At 45.3% G+C, this 25,301-nt stretch overlaps 1 protein-coding gene across 6 annotated transcripts in view; it reads left to right on the top strand.

The window, feature by feature from the left end:
- Positions 1-25,301, top strand: part of RALGAPA2 (Ral GTPase activating protein catalytic subunit alpha 2) — a 96,739-nt gene that overhangs the window by 31,053 nt on the left and 40,385 nt on the right. For all 6 annotated transcript variants that reach the window (XR_007628949.1, XM_050315755.1, XM_050315752.1 and 3 more), the window contains 16 exons: positions 932-1,125; positions 1,618-1,716; positions 1,951-2,106; positions 9,659-9,787; positions 10,681-10,809; positions 11,661-11,719; positions 12,038-12,146; positions 12,505-12,615; positions 12,956-13,024; positions 13,189-13,326; positions 13,821-14,004; positions 14,236-15,007; positions 15,211-15,282; positions 16,246-16,369; positions 17,169-17,324; positions 23,406-23,564. Coding sequence is in view for 5 of the 6 variants with exons in the window: in XM_050315755.1 (XP_050171712.1) it covers positions 932-1,125; positions 1,618-1,716; positions 1,951-2,106; positions 9,659-9,787; positions 10,681-10,809; positions 11,661-11,719; positions 12,038-12,146; positions 12,505-12,615; positions 12,956-13,024; positions 13,189-13,326; positions 13,821-14,004; positions 14,236-15,007; positions 15,211-15,282; positions 16,246-16,369; positions 17,169-17,324; positions 23,406-23,564 (2,660 nt within the window). In the remaining variant the exon portion in view is untranslated. The remainder of the gene's footprint in view (positions 1-931; positions 1,126-1,617; positions 1,717-1,950; positions 2,107-9,658; positions 9,788-10,680; positions 10,810-11,660; positions 11,720-12,037; positions 12,147-12,504; positions 12,616-12,955; positions 13,025-13,188; positions 13,327-13,820; positions 14,005-14,235; positions 15,008-15,210; positions 15,283-16,245; positions 16,370-17,168; positions 17,325-23,405; positions 23,565-25,301) is intronic.

Genomic DNA, 25,301 nt, shown 5'->3' with positions numbered 1-25,301 from the left:
CCCAGTTTTAATGTGCTTAATAAATAACATTTGTTTAGCACTTTGACTTCATAATGCTACAAGGAGGAAAAAAAAAAAAGGAAAAAAAAATCCCCCAAAGTTTGTTTTTTTAAATAAATTCAAGCAAACACAAAAACATCTAAAATGGTTTTTATTTTGCTAACTTTCCTTGGATCCTGGGAGGACATGAGTTATTTCCTTCTGTGTGTGGAGGTTTCCTGCAGCTGCCCTGCAGATGTTGGCTGCTGCAGGTACACCTGGAGCACGGAGTGCTCCTGCCTGTGACAGGCTCTGCTGGGGCAGGAGAGCAGCCAGCAGCTCTTGTCACTGAAATGTACTCTGCACTACGGAGTAAGGGATTGCTTTCTTACTGTGTCAGAATATTAATTCCATTCTCCTGACACTCTTGTCCAGCCCTGCTCTCTGTCTCACTGGGCACGCTGCAGTCTCAGGAGCTGCTCTCTGAGTGGTGATGCCTGAGCACATTCCTCGTGACTCCTCATCCACAGGTTTTTACTCCTTTGTTCAGTTGCATTTCCAGGTCATCCTATACCGTGTGATCTTAAAAAAGGAAAGGCTTTTAGAAATAGAAATAAAAGCCAGTTATTGATTGAATACATCTCTCAGGGCACATGATTGTTCCATTGAACTGCATTTGCCTCTCTTGAAAATCCCCTGGAACGTGGACAGTCTGATCTGGAACTGCCCTGCTCTGTGGCACTGTGATGTGAAGCCCCTCTGCCTCCATTTTCTGCCATGTTTTTCTTTGAATCAGGGGCAGCTTGAGCAATGAAAAACAGATCTGAGGGAGAGAATTGTTTTGAGATGGAAGTTGGTTAGAAGGGCTAAAGCTCCTGTTTTATTGACCTGTTTTATTTTATGCTTACACTGCATTTCTGATTCATGCAAATGGAATATTTTACATTTACAGACAGTAGTGAATTCCTTGCTGATGACTGCAGCATAATTGCTGGTGGAAGCCTTATTGGTTGGCATCCTGATTCTGCTGCTGTGTTATGGAGGAGGATCTTGGGAATTCTTGGAGATGTGAACAAGATACAGTCACCTAAAATCCACGCAAAAGTTTTTGGGTACCTTTATGAGCTGTGGTATAAACTTGCAAAGGTACGTGATGCTTACAGGTAATGCAAATGATTTCTCTTTTGTTGTAAAAATTATTAATAAGTATTGTTAAATATGATTCAGTGTTAGCATCTGGAGCATTAGCATGGCATGGGAGGGTTCTGTCATAAAGGAAACTGATCCTGTTTGACTTTTAGTATCTATACCTAATGGAGCATGATACTGTCCAGTGAGAAGAGAATTGAAATGACTCACTTAAATGGGCTGAGGGAAGAGTAGCAAAGAACAGAATACCACAGGTGTTGGTGCTTGTGTAAAGGCCCACAGTGTGACCCAAACTGGTACATTTCCTTCGGCCGGGGAGCAGCACCATAAAAAAGCTTTGCAGCTTTGGCTGAAGTAGGAACTTGGTACAGTGCAGGGCATAGTGCCTGAACATGGATATAATAAGATTTAAATGTAACAGTGTGATATAGAGAACACTGGAAAAGTAAGCTGTCAGTTTTCTTAACACTCTTCTTTTCAAACCCTCAGATAAGGGACAACCTTGCTATCAGCGTGGACAATCAGTCCACTCCCTCTCCTCCCATCCTAATCCCGCCTCTCAGGATATTTGCATCGTGGCTGTTCAAGGTAAGTTCGTTCCAAAATTCTCACGTTTTCTGGTGTGTGTTTAGTTGTGTTATTTTTGGTGTTTACAATCACTGCCGGCTAAGTTGACAAACATCCTCCAGAGGCTCTTTGGGCCTGAATATGTGTTAATAAACACATGGAGCAGATTTGCTTTCTGAAGAGCTGCTGGAGGGGCAGCTTTGTGTTAGCTGGCTCCTGAGGGGCAGGGCTGACCCCGTGTGTGTGTGTCTGCAGGCAGCCACGCTGCCCAGCGAGTACAAGGAGGGCAAGCTGCAGGCGTTCCGGCTGCTCTGTGCCATGATGACCCGGCGCCAGGACGTGCTGCCCAACTCCGACTTCCTCGTCCACTTCTACTTCGTGATGCGCCTCGGCTTGACAAGTGAGGACCAGGTACGAGCTTTGCTTGATGAAAACTTACGTATTATGGCTCCCAGCATGCCCTTCTGAGTGCCCTGGGCCGTTGGCTGCAAGGGCATCCTCAGAACAAAAACAGAATTAATGCTGTCCCCTCCAGACTTTCCCTTTTCACGAGTCCTTCGGGGAGTATTTAGAAGGGCCATCCCAGCTCTCCTGAGCGGGTGCCAAGGGGGCTGAAGGGAGAACTGAGACAGAAGGTGGGCTGAGGCTGTACTGGAGGTGGCAGCAGAGGGCACAGGGACCCCTTGGGATACCCTGGGAATTATTACTGGTGCCTTTAGGAACCGGACATGTTTGGTTATTTCTGAGATGGAAGAGAGAAAGAATGAATTGTTACCAGACTCTTGCCCCTCGTTTGCCCTCCTGAAATGTTAGAGTGTTTGGAAAATCTTCCTTTTAAATAGATAAGAATAGAAAGGAAAGGTTTTTCTTCTGGAAAATCCCAGGAGTCCCAGCTGCTACTTCAACTTAGGAAAAAAACACCAGTATCTGCCATTTCTAAAGCACAAACAGGGAAAAATGGAAGTGTAGTGGGAACTCCCCTTTTTGTCACTCTGTGTGTCACCTGAGAGGAATCAAGAGCTCATTCCACTTCCCTCTCACTCTAGTCAGATCCAGGAGAGTCCCCTCAGTCCCTACAAGAGACTGGCAACACCCGCTGGGGTCAGAGCCCTGAACTGACCCCCCCCTGCCCAGCAATAAAGCCTCTCACACAAGCCCCAGCACACTGGACAGAGGAACAACCCAGCAGCCAGAGAAGGGGAGCAGTGGAGGCAGCCTCGACTCTGCACAGCACTCCGGGCTGTCCCAGGTCTTTGGCAGCTCCCACACTGCACAGCGCTCCAGGGTTCCTGGATATTGTGCTGCTGCTCTTTGTTCTCCCTCCTGGCTGGGGTTTGCTGTGCTGCCTCTTGGTGGCACACTTGACCGCAGCTTTGCTCGCGTGTGACTGTCCTTCCCGTTTTGTTTTCCTTAGCTGTGGAGCTGGGTGAGGAGTTCACTCACAGCCTTGGAGCAACCTGCTCATAGGAAGCAGGACCCTCACACCTGCTCCTGTATTTCCAGGGTGACTGGCACCAGGGTGCTTGCTGGGTGCTGAGACTGGTGGGACCCTGTTTCAACAGAGGCACAGGATCTCTGGAATGTGGATCCCATCATGGTTTCCAGGATTCCAGTTAGTGCAAATCAAAATAAACTTGGGTGCAGATTTTTTTAGTACAGGTTGCTTTCGTTTGCTAAGCACAGACAGAAATTTCTCACTTTTAGGGAATATGCACAGAAGGAAGGGGGGGAGGTATCTCATGGAGGAATTTCCCTTCTGTACGGATCACTGGTGCAACTTCTAGCATTAATGGGGAAATCACTACTTCAACTGCTTAGGTGGCTACAGAATTAAAAATATTTCAGTCAGAAACTTCTTTGACCTGAATATGATTTTCAATATTTTGTTTTGCATCAGAAACAGCTTTTAAAATATATTTCTCTTCTCACTCCTCCCTTAAAGACATAAGCATAGGAGATTTCTGCTGTATTGTGTAGCTTTTGGTGCTGATAGGAAAACAAAACAATGTATTTTTGAGTACGTTATAAATGAACGCAATGTTATTCCCAGCAAGTGCAGCCTAACTTTGCAGCCTGGTCTCGTGGGGCGCAGAAAAGAGCAGTGTGAGGGTGTATTTTAGAGGAGGCTCCCGTGGCACGCCGAGATCAGGACGATGCAATTAGCTGAGCAGAGGAGACAGCGGGGTAATGAGCTGCAGCTAATTTGTCCGTGTGGCAGCGTCTAACAACAAACACCTCTGGAGAAACGAACAATTCTCTGCAAGAATTGCATCACCTTTCCAGGTGGGGGAAGCCATTGCATCATTCTGAGCCCCGGTCTGGAGCTGGGATTGCCTCCAGCCAGGGAGGGCCCCGAGGTCAGGGGGCAAGGGACCATCTGCGGGTGGTGCTTCCCTCCTGCCCTGCTCCACACAGTGCATGGCTCTGCTGCTGGAGGGAGCCAGGGCTTTCCTGAGTTGTAATGAATGAAGCTCACTGAGGGTCACTGCAACTATCTGTGTCTTTTGATTTGGACAATAAGTACAACTTTCTAAATTAACCCAAAGTTTAACATTGCAATGCACAAATTTCACAAATACCTGAACTGGAAAAGGAAATGTATTTTATTATTGCCATTTTATTATTGCTACTGGCTGCTTACTGTAGCAGTAGTTTTTGCTTCATTCACCTGAAAAAGTCCCTAAGCATCTCCTTGCTCCATAGCTTCCTCCTTTTTGCTGAAGAGCAAAAGTATCAAAACACAATCCCAGAAAGCTACAAACACTACTCAGGCCCCTTCTCAGAAAAGCGGCCGTTGAGGTAATTGTGATTCCTCAGGTCGGATCCTTCTGGCACTGAAATCATCCTCGGAGATTGCTGGGGGGGCTTCTCCTGGGAATCCTGTGGATTTTTGTGATGCCATCATGTTTCTGTCTAAGTTTCCACTCTCAGTCTGAGAGCAGAGCGCAGTGCAGGGGAGGTTCTTACCTTTTCCAAAGAGGCGGCAGGTTTTCAAACCAATTCAGCTTTCAAACCCTCAGCTGTTCAGTGTCATTTCTTTAGTGCCACCCTCCTGTCAGGGGGAGCATCAGTTCCTGTGCTCGGTGTCCCTGTCACCAGCACCGAGGGGTCACCCAGCACTCAGAGGTGACCTGCAAAGTGAGTAAAGGGGTCAGGTGTCGCCCTGACGTCGGAAGTGAGTTTTAACAAAAAACTTTAATAAATGTGCAGTCACACTTACTTGCCAGAGTATCTTTGGAATAGGATGCTTACATGTTTAAGGAACATAATAAAATGTAGAGACTTGAGAGATTCTCTGTGGAGAGGACAACAGACAGTCAGGGAGGGAGACACTGCAGTCTCTTTCTCAGTTCAGTGATGTGAAGGGCAGAACAAACTTTAAATATGGAAGCAGAGAAACCCAGCCCAAATCCAACAGAGCTGGCAGATGTCCTGGGTGATTAAATGTCAGCACATGCAGCAGGCCTGCTCACAGAGCCCAGTCTGGCTGCAGCCAGGGCACTTAACAGCTTTGTTTGTAGCTCCATTCCCTTTAGTAGTGAAAGGATGACGTGGATGAAATACTCTGTCAATAGAGATGTGATGTGCTAGTGGACGTTAGTGTCTATAAGCCTCTTTATTTGTTTAAAATGCCCGGTTGGTAATTATGGAAAGGAAGCTGCTGCAGCAGCTCTGTGTAAGCTTATGTAGAAACACTGACTGGAGCTCTTGGTGTGGGAAATGTAATTTATAATACAGTAGAGCTGCTACTGGAGAAACCACATTAATTATTGTTTGTATTAACATTGGTCTGACTTTTAATAAAGAAGTATTTGTGAGCTTTTCTATCTTCCTGTACAGTTGTTCCTCAGCAGTGAGGAGCAGTGTACAGCCTGTAGGCTGTCACTGGGACTTGTAATAGCCTTCTAAAGGTACAATAAATAAGTACCTTTGCTTTTGTCCCCCACGAATGGGTACTTCTTGCCCGGATTTCTGCCTTATGGCGTTGCACACAAGGACCCTTAGTTGTACAGAAACCATAAAGCTGTTTAGGTTCTTTCCCAAGCTGCCATTTAAAAGGAAATCATCTTAATATAGTCTATTAAGGCTTAGATTCCCCTATTTTAGCTTCTTGAGACTTCTTTCCAATGGCTACCATGATTTTCTCCCTCTTTTAATCCCCCCTTATCTCATTTTCTGTAGAAAATTTGCCAGTGTGCCCCCATTATGGGCTTTGAGTGCTTTGAAAAAGTGTTAACAGACAGCATGTTTCCAGTAGGGACAAACAAAAGTCCAAATGCCAGGGTCTCACAGGAACTCTCACATCCCCCTCTGCTCACCCAGAGCGGGGGAAGTGGGAAGTGCTGGAGAAAATAGCTGGAAGATTGACTGAAAGCAAGGGGGAGCCAGGTCATGCTAGTTGTAGGAGCTGCGTGTTCCAGAATGATTTTGATGCTTTGGTTCTCTTCTGTTTATTTTGCTTTAATACATTTACCCTTTCTTAATTGCTTCCATCCCACCCAAATTCCTGTTCTGCAGTCGGTGTGCTGCCTGGGGGACAGTTGGGAGCAGTCCTGCCACGGGCACTGGGGAGAGATCCGTGTGGGGGCACAAAGTCACGTCCACATTGCAGACAGTGCCGTGGCCTCGGCACCCACCCCTCTGTCCCTGTGTCCAGGGAGTGCTCAGAACTGCTCTCCTGGTGTGTATGAACCAAAGTACTGCTCAGTCCTTAATTCCAGTGGCTGCCTCGGCTGTAGAAAACGGAGCTTGTTTGGAGGTCAGGCGTTAACTGGCACCTGGGAATGGAGGTTTCTGATGAGCTTGTTGTTCGTTTCCTGAGGTTATCAAATTTTTATTTACAAATTTTTAATTTTTGACATGTTAACTCTTGCCTAAAATGTAATGGTAGGTAGGAAAACTTGGAGTAAGTAAAGGGAAGCATTTGTTCCTTTAAAGTAAGAAAGGAAAAGGGAGGATTTACCACTTAAGTCTCATGTAAATTAATAATCTTTCCCGTGCTGTAAATCTCAGCCACTAATGAGGTGTCTCTCAGTGAGGAACAGGGTGAACTTTCAGTGAAAAATCCATGTTGTTCCTGTTGAGAGACAATTGGAAACGTGAGGAAGGCAGCTGGCAGGCTATTTGGTTACACCTGTAATCTGCAAAAGCTTGAACAAAAATTAGGTGAAGAATATTTCTGCAATTGACCTTTCAGTGAACTTGCATAAATTTATTTTGCTTACTCAGTGGATGTTTATGACCTTATAATTTGGATTACTAGATTAACCTATACTGAAATATGATGCCATTTATAGGGTTAATGCATTTGAGAAGGACATGCATGTGATTGCCCCTTCCTCTCCCCCTCTCCCCAGCTTTAACACTACAGAGCATCATTTTGAATTGAAATAGTCCATAATGGTCCTTTTTTCACTTTTCTTTAACAACATGAACACTAAATTATAGCTGTGCAATTATGTAAACAATGGAAATGCTTCCAGAATGAATACTTCCTTTTAAATTTTCATTTTGTGTAATTGCTGAAAGGTTTGGAGCCATAATAAACCAAAATGATTTTACACATTTATCGTTCTAAAGGTCAATTATGAAAGAAGTAAAGAAACAACACTGTGCAGAATGAGTAAACCAATTTCCATGGCCATCACCATATGTTTTTCTTATGGCTTGTGTTTTCCAGTTGCTGTGTACATAGCATTCAATTAAAGTGATTCATTGACTAGGCTGGAGCTGCTGCCCAGAGTTTACATTTCCAGAGCCGCGCTCAGGAGGGAAGGAAGCGCCTGGGCTCTGTTTGAATTACCTGATTTTGCAGTATCACTGATAGCACAGATGTTCTCGCTCCCTCGCCTTCTCACAAGCCTCTCTCTGCTGATAAGCTCCCAAAGCTACCGAATTACTGCCTGAAATCCTGTTTTATTGCGAGCTGGCTCGTGCAGGGAAATGTGCGGACTGGGAAAGGGGGGAAAGCCTGACAGGATCACCTGTGAGCTCCTGTGGCGTGGCTCTGTCCATTTGCCGTGCAGTCACATCCAGCAGAAGGACAGTTCCGTAGCCAGGATATATTCTACCTTGTCTTAGTTTAAGTGAAGTCACTCCGACCATCCCAAGTGCCCACTGGGATGCCTGAGATGAACCACAGCAGTGGGAACAGCCTGGCAGAGTGGGTGGGTCCGGGCCCTGTGTGCGTATGACAGCGTGCAGCCCATGCTGGGAATTCAAAGGGAAACCAAGGATTGGTTCCGTAGCTTCTCAAAGTAAATTTTTCAAAGGTTTCTTACTATGGAAAATGATTATTTTTTTTTCCCCTGGTAGTAGTATATCTCATAAGCAGCGAGTAGATCCCTGCAGCCCCGTTCCTCCAGCATTTTGGAATGTGTGTGTAGTCTCAGCATTCATATATTGAGGTAACAGTTGTGTGATTCCATCTTTCTCCTGGTTTTGGCAGTGCTCTGCGCAGGGGCTGCGGCCGTTGCTCTGGGTGTGACAGATGGGAGCGGTGGGGTGAGGACAGGAGTTAATGCAGCGGTCGGGAGCAGTCCCGGTGCTTCCGCGGCCAGGTTATCCCGGGCTCCTTTATCGGGGCACGTGTCAACAGACGCGTGCTCCCATCTGCTGCCCGAGATTAGGACCAGCCTGGGCCGTACCTGGCCCTGCTGTGCAGGTGTGGCTGTGCCGACCAGCCCCCTGTGCTAATCAGGCCCTTAATTATAAAAAGGTGGGTCCTTTGTTCTGCTCTGACGGTGAGTTTACCACTCGCTTTATGAGCTGCTGCATCCATCTGCTCTGCATTCTCAGTGTTTGCATTGACCCATATTGACTTAAAAGGTATCAAAGGAAGTGATTAAAACTAGTTTAAACATTAACTCGAGTGGCATTTTAGCTTATTCAGGAAAGTGAAAGCATTATCTGCTACTATGTTTTTAAATAAATAGTATTAGTTTTAATATATAGCGATTATTTCATCAGATGTTGGTGTTGAAAACAGTGGAACACTAAATAGGGGATGTGCAGGTGTTTAGCAGGGCTGATAAAACAGCGGTGATCTTAAAGCATCTCTTCATATAGGGAAAATTGGGTTTGTCAGCTTTAGCTTCTGCTGTAGAAATTGAGCACATGGTCACATTCTAGGACTCCCAAGTTCAGGCCTTCCTTAACACATGCTAAAACTGTAAGGGTGGACATGGAAAAGTCCTTTGTAACCTTCCTTCAAAATTTTAGGGAGTGAAAAATAATTTTCTACTCAGTATAGAAATAGCCTGATCTAACTCTCCAGCAAATACAGTGTTACAGGTAAGGATTATATAGATTTTATGGCTAATTGTAAACCTGCTGAAAGCTTGCAGGAAGAAAATCTTAACTCAAATCCAGGAACTTTACCCTGATTCGGAGAGACTGTGAAGACTTGAAACGTGTAAGGATTGAGGATGAAATGCTTATCTTGATCATGCTGTGTCACAGGGTGATGATGAGCAGAGCTGGGGGTGCTGGTCTGTTCCTTCGGGGCACGGGGAGCAGGTGTTGGGGTCAGCTTGTGTTCTTGTGGCACAGAGTTTTGAGTGAAGCAATTTAGGAACTCGCTCCTTTGGAGTGCTGCAGTGCCTCGTCTTAAATCCATTAGAGGTTTGGGTGTTTTGAGTCCAAAGTCTTACTTAACAGAATGGTTGTGCTTAGGCACAGAGAGAGATGTGGCTGTGGGTTTGGGTTTTTAACAGGAGTTTAAGAGTAGAAATCTTAATCAAAACACCCAGTGCACTTTTGCTGCTCCATGCATCTGGTGCTGATTACATCACAGTCAGTTTGCACACACAGCCCGTGAGCTCTGTGAATTTGCACCTTAGTTAGTGTGGGATGGTGAACCTCAAAGTTAAATCATCTCAAACTCTCCCTTTCGCTTTTGGGCTCTTTCTGTGGGTTATTTTCGTTTTGGCTTTTGTTCTCACACAGGTAACTTCTCTTGCAGGATATCCTGAACACTGTCATAAAGCACTGCCCACCCTGGTTTTTCTTCTTGGGCTTGCCTGGGTTCACGATGCTGATCGGGGACTTCGTGGCGGCAGCAGCGAGGGTGCTGCGCGCGGACACGCTGGAGGTGAGCGCGGCGGGAGTGACGCTAACGAGCTGTTACTGCAGGCGGGCTTTGGGGCCAGTGCCATGGCAGCTGGTGGGGGAAATTGTGGGACAGGGTGCCACCCTGGCATTGCAGAGGGGTTTCATTGAAAGGCCAAGGCGTGAGGAACTCTCTCCTGGCTGCTGTCACAGCAATGCTTTTTTCCGTCGGCCCTCCAAGAGTCTGATCGACATCGTTGATCCAAAGCCTGAAGTGCTAATAAGAAATGAATACTCAACTTTCCATGGCAGGAAACAAACCAAAACACCATCTTCCATTTCTCCTACAAGCATAAAACTGGGTGTTTCTTGTATTTTCAACATTACACGGTAATTAATGTGTTTCTAGCTATGCCATAGTGCTTTTGATGGTTTTACTGAATATGGCTCTCTCTGCACATTGGTATCATCTATGCAGTCAGTATGAGTGCACTGTGCACTTTCTGTGTCACAGGATCATGTAATAGCAGTGCTGGATTAGTGCTTCAGCCTCTCACTCAGCTTTTCTTCAGGTGGTTCTGTACTTCCAGTTGATACCAGATTGTTGTATTGAGTAATGACAGAGGAGGTATTAAAGATGTAGAATGTGCTCAGGAGCGAGGCCAGGTGCCTGCTGGAGGAGCAGCTCAGCCTCACAAAGAGAACAGAGCAGCACAGCAGCAAAAAGCACGGGCAGGAAGGTGTGTGTTAGTCACTGCCTTCCTACAACTGTTACTGGAGCTGTAAAAGAAAAGGAAAAGGTCCTGGAACACTTTAGTGCTGCCTTGTGAATCCAGCACACTGAGTATGGCAATGCATCCTGGCCTCAGAGCTGATGGCATCCTCATGGATGATGGTTTCTCTAATTAATATTTCTGCTTACTTGCCCCTCATTAGGCTCCCCGTTCTGAAGCTCACACCATCCTTGGTGCTCTCGTGTGCTTTCCCAACACCTACCGGGAAATCCCACACTTGGGACCCATTTCAGAAACCAGTGAGATCAGTACAGGCACTGCAGATGTGAAGGTAAAGCCCCATTTCATTGTAAATCCTTAGGTAACCTATCCTATTTTTATTATTCAGTTACTTAATTCTTTTAAGTTTATTATTCAATTACTTAATTCTTACTTTTTTTGGTTAAAAAAGGAATCCATCCTTCTCCTCAAACCTGCAGCTGCACATGTTACATGTGCTTTGCTTGACATGTGCCATACTGTTAACAAAGCTTAGATACTGCAAATTCCAGTGGGATTTTCAAGGAGAGTGAGCTGGCTGTGATCAGATGCCATGTTTTTCCAGCCAGTTGCCTGTCAGGGCCAATTCATTAAATGGTGTAGGTGGTGTTTAAAGTGTCCATTCATTGTACCTGAGTCCATTAGCTCATCCTGTAGGAGATGTGTGAGATGTGTATGGGTATTGCTGTTTGGGTAACCAGAGGAATGCAGGAACCCCTTTGCACGCTGGGCTCCCAGTCTTGCTTTCTTCAGCAGACCTTGGAGAGTTGCTGGAGGAGTGTTAAAACTGTCTCAATTTCAACAGTGTCTTCTCTGTACTTAAAACCTAAACACTACAGTTTGTACGGAGTGACCTCCACTCATTGTTTGTAAACACTCTTCCGCTCTGAAAATGAATTGATTTCTATCTTGCTGCCTGTACCTGAGTTCATGAGTTGTAGGTCGATTCAATTTGTCCACAAGGGCCTGTGTACTTGAGTTGTGATCAGTATTTCTCCCTTGACAAAATACAGCTGGCATGAGGTAAAGGTGCTTTAAGAACAGGCTGAGGATTAAAGTGACTTCACTTGTAACTATGTAAAAATTAACTTTAAAATAGATGCATGAAAAACATGCTTATTCTGATTTGTTTTGTCGTTTTAGTATTACCTCATAAATATTTTATTGAAGAATGCTACAGAGGAGCCAAGTGAAGCTGCAAGGTAAATTACTGAGTAAAAGAAATGGGAAAATCATGGAATTGATCGGGTTGGAAAAGATCTTTAAGATTATCCGGTCCTTGAGCTGGAAAACCTTTCTTGCTACTTGTTTTTGGTGCTTGTCCAGCTGAGGTGTTGCCACTGCCTTGTGGTTTGGTCCTATGAAGCTGAGCCCCACTCTGCACCATAAAGGTGCAGGCCTGTTGCATGAGAGTTTTGGAAAAGAAAGATCTTTGTGCATTTTTTTCTTTCTATTCTTTTTTTTTCCCCCTAAATATTCTTCTAAAACTTGTGACAAAGCCACTCTTCCTTTTACCAAAGGTGCATAGCCATCTGTGGCCTGGGAGTCTGGATATGTGAGGAGCTCACGCAGTGCACGAACCATCCCCACGTGAAGAAGGCCATCAATGTCATAGGAGTGACACTGAAGGTATAGCTCTGGCCGGCCCTAATCAATAAGCATTGTGTAAAAACTGCATTTTCACTTTTTAAAGAGCTGATGATGATCTGGAGCACAGTCTGCAGGTGTGGTGTCCTATACAAATGTGCAGACTACTTGCAAAAATGGTGTGTGCTTGTGTACCTGAAGACCCTTTCCCCAGCAAACTGAGTTAAGATCACAGACAGTGTCAAACCTGCTGATTCCTAATGCTGACAAGGTGGTTTTGCAGCATTAATGTTTTTTATTGTTTGTATAGATGCAAAATAATTTAAAATGTAGAAAAACTGAATGCGTTGTATTGTATGTGGATATTTTATTTGGCTCTTAATCATCTTTTCTCTTCCAGTTTTCCAATAAGCTGGTAGCTCAGGTAGCCTGTGATGTTCTTCAGCTGCTGGTGTCTTACTGGCAAAAGCTTCAGGAGTACGAATCCTCCCTGTGCCGGAAAATCACTGAGGTACGTCAGGCTCTTTAAAATGTTTGTAGGGAAATCATGTGCAAAGTTATTTTAATTCCTTCCTTGAGCTGCTGTGATTTGTTAAGTCCCTTCTTCTGCAGACATCGTTAGGGATGTAATTGCTGCAGTGCCAGGACCAGTGTGTGTCCCGTGTTTGCCGGGACTTGTTTTCAAAGCGCTCAGTAAATCTTTGTGTTTCCCTTGGATGTTGATTGACACAGGCAGTTGGATGCTCCTGAGGGAACTGAACCTTTTCCATCCCTTTGCACATGAAGTCCAACTCTGTCTTTATAGTGAGGGAAGTTAAATGCCTTTCTGACATCTGTGTGTTTGGATGTAGATCCTCGTGGCCACCATTGCGTTCCTCTTGCCGAGTGCCGAGTACTCCTCCGTGGAAGCGGATAAGAAGGTGCGTCACTGACGAGAGCTGCCTCCATCCCTCCTTTGTGCTCTTAGAGGTGCTTTTTAAATGAAGTCACTTTGAACCAGAGCTGCACTTTCCAACCCCTACTTCGAAGTTTGGGTGAATTCCACAGAATGTACCTAAACACTGTGTTCCACGTTCTTGTTCAGTTCATAGTTTCACTGCTGCTCTGCCTGCTGGACTGGTGCATGGCACTGCCCATGAAAATGCTGCTGGAGCCCGCGTCTGCTGGTGCCGTGGAAGATCAGCATGCATCCAGAGCTCCCTTGTTGGACTACATTTACAGAGTGAGTATGGGAAGGAAAGTGATTTACTGTGTCTGGATGTTCAGAGATGCCTTTCACACACCCTGGTAGGCACAGAAGCACTTTTGGCAAGCTCTAGAAAATCATGAGTTCTTGCAATGTGGGCAGAAGTCGTACAGGAGAGAAGTACAAATGCAAAACATTAAGAAGATAAGATTAGAGGTGTAGAACAGACAGGGGGTGGTGAAGAGAAAGATAAAATGCTTAAAACAACAAACCAAGGAAGATAATCTTTGCAGAAATATTTGAAGCGGGTTGTTGAAATACGAAACAAGTCCTGAAGTGAGCCGTTAAAGTACAGAATCAGTGCAGATGGTGAGTGTTAATTTAAAATGCTGTACTTGGCCAGAGATGGTTTCTGTAGCATGTCCTGGTTTTCACAAAGTCAGAATGAGGAAGGGGCACTGCTGCCAGGTGTGTTGGGGACTGTCCTGTGGGGTTTATTTCTGCTGCAGTGTCCCGCTGTCCCCTGGCAGGTCCTGCACTGCTGTGTGAATGGCTCCAGCACGTACACGCAGCAAAGCCACTACGTGCTGAGCCTGGCCGACCTCTCCTCCTATGACTACGACCCGTTTTTGCCACTGGGGAACGTCAGGAGCTCAGAGCCAGCCCAGTGCCAGTCCTCCACGGATTTGGGCAACCTGCTCACCGTTGCTGAGGGTAAGAGAGCTCACGGAGCGTGGACCGGCTGTGGGGGTGTGGTAAAATAAAATAAAACTGCAGGACAGGTAGAATTCCTTGGAAAGCTCTTGTGAATAGTTCCTTGAACAGGAAGGATCGGGAAGACAACTAAGGCAAGCAGCTGTAATGTGACAGAAGTCCACAGTTGCTCTTTTTGAATTACCTCTTGCTGCTCTTACTGATCTGTTATCTTTTCATTGATGGTTTTAGAGAAAAGGAGGAGGAATTTAGAATTGATACCTCTGACGGCGCGGATGGTGATGACTCACCTGGTGAATCACCTGAGCCACTACCCGCTCAGCGGAGGCCCTGCCATTCTGCACAGCCTCCTCAGCGAGAACCACGACAACTCCTACGTGGAGTCCTCTGAGCTGTCCTCAGAAGTCTTCCGGAGTCCCAACCTGCAGCTCTTCGTGTTCAATGACAGCACTCTCATATCTTACCTCCAAATCCCTGCAGAGAAGAGGGCGGGTGCTGAGCCGGCAGCAGCCCCCTCGGACGTCAGGGTGATTGTCAGGGATATCTCAGGGAAGTACTCTTGGGATGGCCGGATGCTGTACGGCCCTTTGGAGGGCTGCCTTCCACAGCAGAGCACCACCAACACCTTCGTGATCTCCAGCAACCCCGAGCACCTCTTCGCTTCCCAGAACGACCTTTCCCAGGCAGAGGAAGGAGAAGACGCTCTCGACCAGCTGCTGGAGAAGATCGGTGCCACCAGCCCCGAGTGCCTTCTGCACCCCCAGCGCAGGCTGAACGAGCCGGCGCCGCCGCCCTGCGGGATGAGCTCCGACCAGGAGCGGGCCATCATGGAAGCCCTGCTGAGGCAGAGCGCCCAGGAAAGGGAGTTCATCCTGAAATGCAGCTCGGACTGCAGCATGAAGGTGGCCCGCCAGGAACCACCACGTCCTGCTGAGCCTCAGGCCTCCTTTTATTTCTGTCGGCTGTTGCTGAACGACTTGGGAATGAACTCCTGGGATAGAAGGTAGGGAGAGGGGATTCAGAGCATGTTTACAGTACTCTTACTCGTCTCACTTCTTACCCCCAAATGTGTACACACTTCAGAAAACAAGATTTTTAAAAATCATGTTGTGTTCATTGGATTCACTTCACTTAGGTATTTGCATGACAAAATACTCTGTCTGTATGGTGTTGCATTTGCCTTCAAAACTTTTTTTTTTTTTTTAGAAAAAGCTTTCACTTGCTTAAGAAAAATTCAAAATTGCTGCGAGAACTGAAAAATCTGGATTCCCGCCAATGGTAGGTGATGTGTTCTGGACACACCATTGATAAGGTTTGTGTTTCCCAGGGAAGAGTGAGTGAGTCACCAGAACGAAAGCTTCCCTGCCATTGCCTATGCTAGCAATACAAATATTAGTATGTGAAATGGATTGTTTGTTTCTCCAGAGTTCTGCAGCCCGAATGGAGGAGCTGTCTGCACTGGCTCTGTGAATTACAGCGAATTTCAAATCAGTAGCAAATAATAAGACAGAGCAACGTATTTCCAGTTTGCTTAACTGAGAGGGAAGGGAAGAAGTTCCCAAATTGTTTGTGACCTTGGTTCAGCTGACACAAAGGACCATTTATCTCAGGATGATCCACATCAGGAGCAGTACTTTAAGGGGTGATCTCCCCAGAACTGCTCCCTAGCCAGGGAGTGGCAAGAGTGGAGTTTTGAATGTTTGTTGTATTTCTCATTACTGGACATAGAGCTATTTGAAAAGCCTCTGCAGCACTGCATCCCAACAGTTTCCATATCAATCCACTTTGCTTGTTTTCAGAGAAGCCAGCTGTCTCTGTCAGCCTTGTAAAACTGAGCCCAGGATCTAAGAGTCAATAATGTTTCTTCCTCCTTGTATGTCATCAGCCTGTAATTAAAATTCTGTAGGTCAGATTATGCTCCCGTTAACACCTGTGCCACCTCGCTGTCTGTGGCAAAGCTGCACAGCTCTGAGTCATTAACCCTGTAATTGGAACTTGCTCACCAGTGCTGTGGCTGATGCACAGAAGGACCAGCCTCGGCTCCTGTCTCAGACCTGGGGTGTCTGCAGCGGGAGGAGAAGAAATGGGCAGAAATCTATTTCTGCAGCTGACAGTGAGCAATGGACTTGTGTGCAAAAAAGAAATGGATGCATGGAGCTAAATGTGGGCACCTGCTCATAGCTTTGGAGTTTTTGAGCTCAAACTTCTTGAACTTTACCTTCTTTTTGTGTCCCGTTGCAGCCGTGAAACTCACAAGATCGCCGTGTTCTACATTGCCGAGGGACAGGAGGACAAGTGCTCCATCCTGGCCAACGCGAGGGGAAGCCAGGCATATGAAGATTTTGTAGCAGGGCTGGGCTGGGAGGTAATAGCCATAAATGTAGGCAAACTAACATGTTGCTAATGTCACTGCATAATTTTTAATTCCCATTAAAAAAAGATAAATTTCACTACACACTGATATTTAGCTACTTTTAGCTCTTGATGTGGTCAGAGCACACACTCACCACAGGAGCTTCTTCATGAAGCTTTTGGGTATTATTTGCATTGTCAGAATGGTGTGTCACAGTGTAAGTGCCATGAAAATGTATGGGTTTGGGAAATACAGAGTAGCTGTATGTGAAGGATCAAAGTTTCACAAGGCTCAAAGGGAGAGGCACCATCCTCAGGCTGGTGCCACTGGGAAAAAAAACGATCCTTTGGACTCAAGCTGGACTTCAGAGAGGCATTTCTTCTGAATAAGCTTCTGAAATAATTTCTTCCAAAGGCTTTTCTTTCTGCACAAATCTTTAGTTTCTGCTGCAGTTTCTCGGGTTCTTTGTATTCTCTCTACTCTTTGGGAAGCTGCTGGCACTGGGAGGTCTGAGCCCTTGGAGGAGCAGCACGTGTTACTTCCTTGCTGCTGTTTGCTGTAAGAAGGCAGAATCATCAGATAGATACTGGCTCAGGACCTGGTTAAGAGACATTTGCTTTTAGTGAGTGTCCGATACAGGAATGGGAAAGGCACATCTAACAAAAGGGTCACAGAGCTTTAAGGGAAGACTTCTCTAGGATGGCTGCAGAGTCCTAGAATGGTAAATTCATGAAGTCTCGGTGTAGAAATAAATACTGATAATTCATCAGTCTGTTCGGATTTCCTCTAATCCTGACTTTCAATCCCTCAGGTGGATCTTTCCACGCACGGGGGTTTTATGGGCGGCCTGCAGCGCAACGGCAGCACGGGACAGACCGCTCCCTACTACGCTACCTCCACCGTGGAGATCATTTTCCACGTGTCCACCAGGATGCCGTCGGATTCGGACGATTCACTGACCAAAAAGGTAAAGAATTTGTGGTGTATTTCACACTCTTCAGGTGCTTAAATGAAAGTTTGAACTGAAAGCAGCTCATGCTAACAGGCCCTGGCATCCCATCTTTGCTGTGCCACATGGTGCTCTGCAGCTGGATTATCTGAATTAAATGGCATCTAAATTCTGGGTTCTGAAACACAATTAACATTTCCATGGTAGCCTCAAATACCACCATGAGTAATAATATTAGCAATAATTTCATTTGTATGTTGTCTGCCTGCCAAAGCTGTTGCAGGTTGGTAGAACAAAACAACCAAATGCAGCATAATAAAACCTTCAAGAGCAATCATCCTGCGGGGAACAGCACAGCAAAAGGGAGGTGACAAGCTCTGGACCCAAGGCAGCCACAGCTGATAGCTAAAGCCAGTAACCACTTAAGCACAATTCTGACAAGCAGCCTCTGCTTCAAAGACAGCCAGAACCCAGCCCAAAACTTTGTTGGTATCGGTGCTTAATCTTTGTCTTTCCTAACAAGGAGTGATTTGAGATTATAGTGCTTGCCAGCTGCTTCTTAGAGTCAAAGAAGATTTTAGGGGCATACCAAATCTCTGCCTTTTTAATTAGGATTGGCAACTTGTCCTGCAGAGGTTGTTAATGTGCATCAGTAATGCTGCTGAGGCTATCCAGCCCACCAAGGGGTACTGCTGTGCTCTGAGCAGTCTGCAAACGTCACTGAGTGACTCTATTCAGTGTCCAGTTGGTTTCAGAATCACATGTGCTTTTCCTTTAAATATAAAGGTGGAATTTCTGCTTACTGGTCCTGAAAAAATTGCCCAGCATTTCATAGTAAAACCAGATCCTTTCTTTTTTACTGGGCTATCTGTCATTTAAAAAAAGTCAGTAAAATGACATGTTTCTCTTTCTGTATGCAACTCATTATCTTCATATCAGTGGATTTACGTGGCTATGGGAAAAAATGTAATCTGAGTTCTTGGGAATGGAGAAGTAGGGCAGTGGTATGTAGTGGGGGGCTGTAGAGTCTGTGACTTTACCAGGGTAGGACTGTGTGTATTTTTATTGTTCCTGACCGGTATTTGTCCAGCTGCTTGTTCAAAACTCCAGTGATGATTGATTTACAGTTTCCCTAGGCAATATATTCCTATGCTCCACTTCTTGTACCATGACAAAATCTCTTGCAGCATCTACTTTGCTTCAGTTTAAGCCCATTGATTCTACCCTATTCCACATGGATACGGAGGGCAGACTGTTTTGCTGCAGACTTATGCATTCTGAGAATTGCTGCCATGTCTTTCCTAGTCTTACTTGTCCTACAGAAATTGTGTCTGTTTAGTCTAATCTTCCCTTGTAAGTCGTAGCCTCCTGGGTTTTGTGGAAGCCAAGCAAAGACACTGGGATACGATGTGGCTGCTGAGTAACACATCATCTGGGAGAGCAGAGAGCACAGTGATGGAGTTACCACGTGGGGAGAAACAGGATTTAACTGCAAACAGTCTATTTTATTAGTTCTCCTGATTCCCACCCATGCTAGGGGTTATCACAGACATTGAGAGTCTGGTTATTCTATTTAATTGTCTTGCCTATGTTTGCTCTAAGAGAATTCCTTCTTTGTGAGAAACAAAAAGCAAAAGCATTTAGTAGCTGCCAGTCTCCCAAGTCTTGCAGTGCCAGGAAACCAGGCCAGCTCTAGCACATACTATCCACAGAAAATACCACAAAGGAATTGCTCTAAGACTTTTATAAAAAAGGCTGAAATCTGCTATGGGAATGGAACCCTGCAGGGATCAAACTGTGTATTCCTGTAAAGGACAGAGCTCTGAACAAGCTCATGGATATCAGGAGCTACAAGCAGGGGCTTGGACCAGGTGACTTCCAGAGAGCTTTCTAACATGAATCTCTGCCTCTGCACACAATGGTTTTGTTCAGTTTGTCACAGCTCTGTTGTGAGCAAACATGTAATTCTGAGCAAATTAGCATCGACTGTCAGCACATCTTACAGAACTGCAGCCACGAGTGGACAGAAGGTGCATTTCAGAAGCACTGCAAAGTTTCTGGAAGATGGACAGTTCTCTAATGCTTTGGAATGCTGATGGATGAGCTAGCCTGCATTTGAGCGTGACTGACTATCCAAATGGAAGCCAAAGCACTCCGTGATTCTGTCACTGCAAGAGCTCTTTTCACCCAGAAAGCATTGATGTCTTGGAATGAAGACACGATCATATCTTGGTGATACAGGGCAGTGTTACTGGGAGGAGGAAGTTTTAGCAGGTTGCCAGGCAGGGTGCAATGGTGGCCACAACTTCTTTTTTCTTGCCCTCCCCTTCCTTCCATCAGATGCTGTCTGGGATCTGAGGTGTCCCTTATCTCTGAGATCTGTGCGATTCCTGGGGTGCTTTGCTTGTGTTGCCTCAGACCTACAGAAAGGCTTGGCTGAGCAGAGGGACTGACCACCTGCTGGCCTGGGGAGCCCTGCAGCAGCCCATAAATTCTGGGGGCTGGGGCATTAAACAGATGTGGTAATTTTACTTAAATATGTTATTGTGGGTCTTTACTTTTACGAAACATGGGGATAAATTCGTTTCTGGTATAAATTCCCAAGAATAAGTGCACTTTCTCTGAGGATGAACTTGGCGCCTTATTTTTGTGGAGCAGAGTTGTGATTTGCAGTTTGTATTTCTTTATTTGAGGTATATGCTGACATATTGTATTGCTAATTCAGGGAGAAAGAAAAAAAAAGTGAAAGAAAGAAATCCTCTCTAAATAAATCTTGGCCCTGACAGAAACCTTTTCTAGTGGAGTAAACAAAATTCAGCTGATCTCTTTTGCTGCTGCAGGGTTCAGCATCATTGGTTCCAAACTTTATCTGGCTGTCGTGTAGCAAGAGTGAAAATCAATCCCAGGAATGGCATCCTACTGTCCCTGTCTTGTTCTGCCCAAATTGTGCTTAACGGTTTAAAGATGTGCTGCAGAATTTCGCGGTGATTTATTCCATCTTCTCCATTGTCAGAGCAGAACTTTTTCAATTCAGAAATCTGGTTGCAACCCCATAGTGAACTCTTGCTCCTTCGCTGCAGAAATTTGTTAGCTGGGGCTAGATTAGATTTTTAGCAGCTAATCTGACTGCTGTAGGGCTTTGCAGAGTGGGGACAGAGCTGTGCTATTGGATTTGTCCAATTCATTTGACTCCAGGACTATAATTGCACTTATGTCTTACAAGGCTTTTATGGCCTCGGGCTGGCGAGCAGCAGAAAAACAAATTGGCAGTGATACAGTGAGAGTGAAAGGGAATGAAAGGCACACATTATCAGTCTCCAGGCAGCCCTGCTCTGGCAGGAAGTTTCTTGGTTAATTTACAAATAAAACTTAGATTTTAGGATGGGCGCACTGTCAGGCAGACAATGGGGATGTCAGGCCCCACTGTTACTTAGCAAAAGTAGCAGCCATGCCTCCCCAAAAGCAGGAATTCTTCAGTCGAGCAGACGACTCCTTTCTGGAGCCAGCTGGCTGTGTAATGCAATTAGCAGGGAAAGGAGGTCAGGCCGAGGTGTGCACCGTGACCAGTGTCAGCGCCGTGGGCACGGGGCGTGGGGAGCCCGCAGCGCTGCCCGCAGAGACGGGGGACTGACTGACCCCACGGCACGGCCAGGCCCCTGCAGCCCAGAGCGTGGCCATCACTGCCGTGGCAGCCAAAATCCGCGTGCTGCCCGCGCGCCCGGGAGGAGACACAGCTGTCATTTCCAGAGCTGGGATCGCTCCAGTCAGCGCTGAGCTGAACAGCTCTGAGCTGGGCCATTCTTGGGCTCTGCTTTTTAATATCTGTCTCATTTCCTGGCTGATTTGGTTTGGGTTTGTTTTTTTTAATGTATTCTTTTCCTTTACCCCCCACTCCTAAACCACGTGGAAAGCACAGCCTTGGGGCTCTGGCTCCACATGTGTTGGCTGTGGGGCTTTAGACCTTTCAGCACGAGTCCTTCATGGCACTGACTGCCCCACAGCTGCTGTTTTGAATAAACAGCACAGGAAAATAGCTGGCTTATTGTCACTGATAAGATTATTATAATGGCTTTTTATCAGTGAAATTATCTTTCAATAACAAACATTTTTGATTAGTACCTGTTTTTTCTTTGTAACATTATACTTTGTCACTGGGACTCTTAAGGATGTTGACTTCAAGGGCAGTAACTCAAGCCCTCCAGTGAGTTGCTGGCATGCAGTGGGGATTGCAGCACAGGTGGGATTTGTATCACAGGACATTTGCAAGGGTTTGAGCCATCACTCCCTGTCCCACATGAGCACAGCAAGCACCAGTTCAGCTGACTTCTCCCTCTCCACGGAATTCTGTTCTCCAGGATGTGGTATCAGCACAAAGTGGTTTGGGAGTCTGCAGCATGCAAAGTGTTTTATTATCCAGACAGTTCCCTGGGATTTTAGAAAGCGTCCCTTAAGCAGTATATGGACACACTTTGGTGACTTTGTTTGTATAGCAGTATGTGCTCTTTCTCACCCCAGAAGCCACAAGGAAGCAAGGTGATATAGAGCCTTTTCTTCAGAGGAGCTGAGTTGGGTTTGAGCTTGGCATCGGCGTGGAGCAGGACAGCCTGGTCAGGCACCCACATCCCCAGCCTCTGGAACCCACTGTGCACAGTCTGGTCACCAGAAGGATTTCGGGGGGTTTTAACACTAGATGTGACATCTTGTGTCTAATCACTTTGGCACAGAAATCAGGGGGACTGTGAGAACAGCAGTTTCTACTGGTTTTGTACATGTAAAAGCTCTAGTAATAGTACTGTTAATTGGTGGTTTTTACAAGACATGAAGGGTTCGTGTTTTCTTCAAACAGAACTAAAATGATCTGTTATTCATAGGTGTAAATAAAACCCAACTCTTTATTGTCAGTTTAATTTAAAATAAACTGTAAAAATCTCAGTCCTTCTGTGAACTGAGCTTTACTTTATTGGAGTATGAACTGTAAGCCAAGTTCACAGTGGTGACTTTTTCATCCTCATAATGTGTTGGTTTTGCCATGTTTCTCTCGTGTCTGGGGTCCATTTTGCCACCGATATGTAGGAGTGAAAGTTTTTCCTTCTAAAGGCACTGTCTGATTCTGAAGAGGGAAATTACATTGGTACATGGGCTGATCCGAGGCATATTGGGGTAACTCAGTTGTTATTTACCAGTGAAAATCACCACTTTCTTTTCCCTTTCTTCTTTCTCCCCACACAGAGTGAAGTAGCAGAGCTTCGTTTTGGCTTCTTTGTTCGGTCTATTGTGCACATTGTTCCAGGGGTAGCACCAAATTGTGGGGGTGGGGGGTGTCTTTTAAGCTTTAAGTGGGACTTAAATTCTCTTTATGCATTGGGCTGGCATTCTGCATGTGGATTACATTTTAACTTTAAAGCTTACAGTTGAAACCATTGTGTTAGGCTTGTACGTGATTGCCAAATAGTTTTTGCCATCTGTTAGATCACCTCCAGCTCCTCCAGTAGCAGAGCAAACACACACAGGCTCTCAGATGCATTTTGTGTATGTCATGTTTAAATTTTAGCCATATTTTATGCAACTCTACTCCAAATAAAAAGGTAGCTCCCGTTCTTCTCTCGCTCCCATTGCCCAGATATTTTGCTGACGTTTCAAGCAGAAACCCCCTCCACACACAGTGAGGAGATGTTTGTGGATAATAAATTCGGTTATAGTGGTTCGTGATAGACAGTCTCTTGACATCCTGAGTCAAGGCATTTCATATTTCTGTGACAGCTGCCTCATTTTAGCTGGAATATGATGTTCTGTTGGGTAATGTTTTGTTCTAGTAATTCAGTTTTCCATCTTAAATCACTGTAGGTAATGTACATTTACATATCATGCTAATGGCTAGTTTGATAATGACTTAATTAAGCCATCAGACAACAATTTGTTGTGAATGAAGCAAATTATTGAGCTGATGCTTTCATGAGCAACTGGAGAAAAACAATATTTTAACTTTTTCTGTAATGAAATATTCCTACTATTGAGCATTGTAATTCAATTTGTGAGCCGTGACCCCTCCTAAACCGTGGTTATCACTCGGATTAATAAAGAGCCAATTTGCTGTTGCAGCTTCGTCACTTGGGAAATGATGAGGTTCACATCGTCTGGTCTGAGCACACCCGCAACTACCGCCGGGGCATCATCCCCACGGACTTTGGGGATGTTCTCATCGTCATTTACCCCATGAAGAATCACATGTTTTTCATAGAGATCATGAAGAAACCAGAGGTACGTTTGGGCTGCTTTGCCGGGGTTGTCATGTGTTGTTCTGCTGCTTAAATAAAGCTCAGTGGTTTCGAGCTTGGGGGTTATTTTTTCCCAGCAAGTACAAAATACAATCTGTCCATCTCAGGCAAAAAGCTGAGCAATGAGCTCGTACTTGAAAACCAGAATTACTGATGGTGATCCAGGGGCCTGCTCGTTCATTTTATGGTCACGATTAGCACTCACAGAAACACACCAGAATTCACAAGCACAGAAATCTCTGTGCAAAGTGCAGTATTTAAGAGCATTGTGCATTTCCACCGTGGGGCAGCGGCAGCAAAACACCCGTGTGCTGTGGGGTCACTGTCGTACACGTGGGGCCGTCAACGCCGGCTGGCTCGGAGGGATGATGTGGGCTCTGGGTATCCTGACGACAAACAAAAGGTTGGAGGTTCACAGTTTCCTGGTCAAATCATCGTTTGCCACCACATTTGAGATGCTTTGGAGGAAAATAAATACTTTTTTTTTTTTTTTCCAACATATCAGGGGGGTGTGTATGTACATTTGTGCATAGGTATGAAAAAGCCGCTGCAGTAAATGCTTGTCTGGTACATTATGGACACAAAAATGTATATAAAATGTACTTAGTGACAGTAATCAGTGAGATAAATACCATTTCCCTTATATGATGGACAGTATTTGTCCAAGAGAGTAACCAGCTGTGGGAAATGCCTCCATCAGGTGACGTATTTACCAGCTGCAGACAGTATTTTTTGAGTTATGAATGATGGAGTTGTTAGATATTGACAACCAGTGGTTTGTCAGTAGATGTTTCAAACTTGAAAATTTTCTAATAATGGGGGATTTTTCCTTACATTTGCCGTTTGAGCTCTGCAATTTACTTTTTGGGTGTTTTGTTTTCCCAATGGAACATTAAAAGCTAAGAATTTAGTGTGAGGAACACGCTTGAGACTTCTCTGGAGCAACGGAGAAAAGCTGTGTCATCTTACATATTAGTCAAAAGCACCCGACGGGCAGCCAGAATAAGAGCTAACTGGAAATTTAGTGTTATCCCTACATTTAAAGTACAAACCATTACAATGTAATAAAATTAATCCAGACATTTCCAGGGCAAGTGTGGCTGACCTTTTGTTCACCAGCTACTGACCCCAGGGTGAATGAAAGAGGCTTGCAGAGAGAAATGTCTGTTGTTTGGCTTCAGTCCCTGGTATTTAAATTGCATTCCCTAATCGAATGAAAAGGCTGTCCTCTCTATCAGGTTACAGAATCCATGGCAACATTTGGCCTTTTATATCCATAATGTTAGCCTTTTTGTTTGCAGCCAAGTAGAGACACCTGGAGCAATGTTAACATTAACCGCTTTAGCATTAATAGCTTCATTATAGAAGAATTTCTGATCAGATAGCTGTTACTTTTGTTATGTTGTTCAGCTTGTATTGTTTTCATTTTTGATCTCCCTGCTTGGCAACCGGGCAATGATTTGCAAATTTTTTTTGTCTTGATTAATTAAGCAATATAATTATCAGGAACCGTGCTGCAGTCTTTGCCCGACAAAGCTTCGGGGGGAAGACAATAGTAAGTCTGTTAGTGTGAATGCATTCCACGCGTCACAGATGCACGAGGATATTGGGAACAATGAGAGGAAAAGCTGCCTGCGAGAGGGGACAAAGCATGCCAGGCAGGCTCCGCACTGCACATACCGCCAGGGACATGCTGCGGGTTCCCTGGGACACAGATGCC

Source organism: Myiozetetes cayanensis, unplaced genomic scaffold (assembly GCF_022539395.1).
Source record: "Myiozetetes cayanensis isolate MyiCay16 unplaced genomic scaffold, myiCay2020 scf2-11, whole genome shotgun sequence".
NCBI lineage: Eukaryota > Metazoa > Chordata > Aves > Passeriformes > Tyrannidae > Myiozetetes > Myiozetetes cayanensis.
Note: the sequence above shows the minus strand (reverse complement) of the source record. Positions and strands in the feature narration are given on the sequence as shown.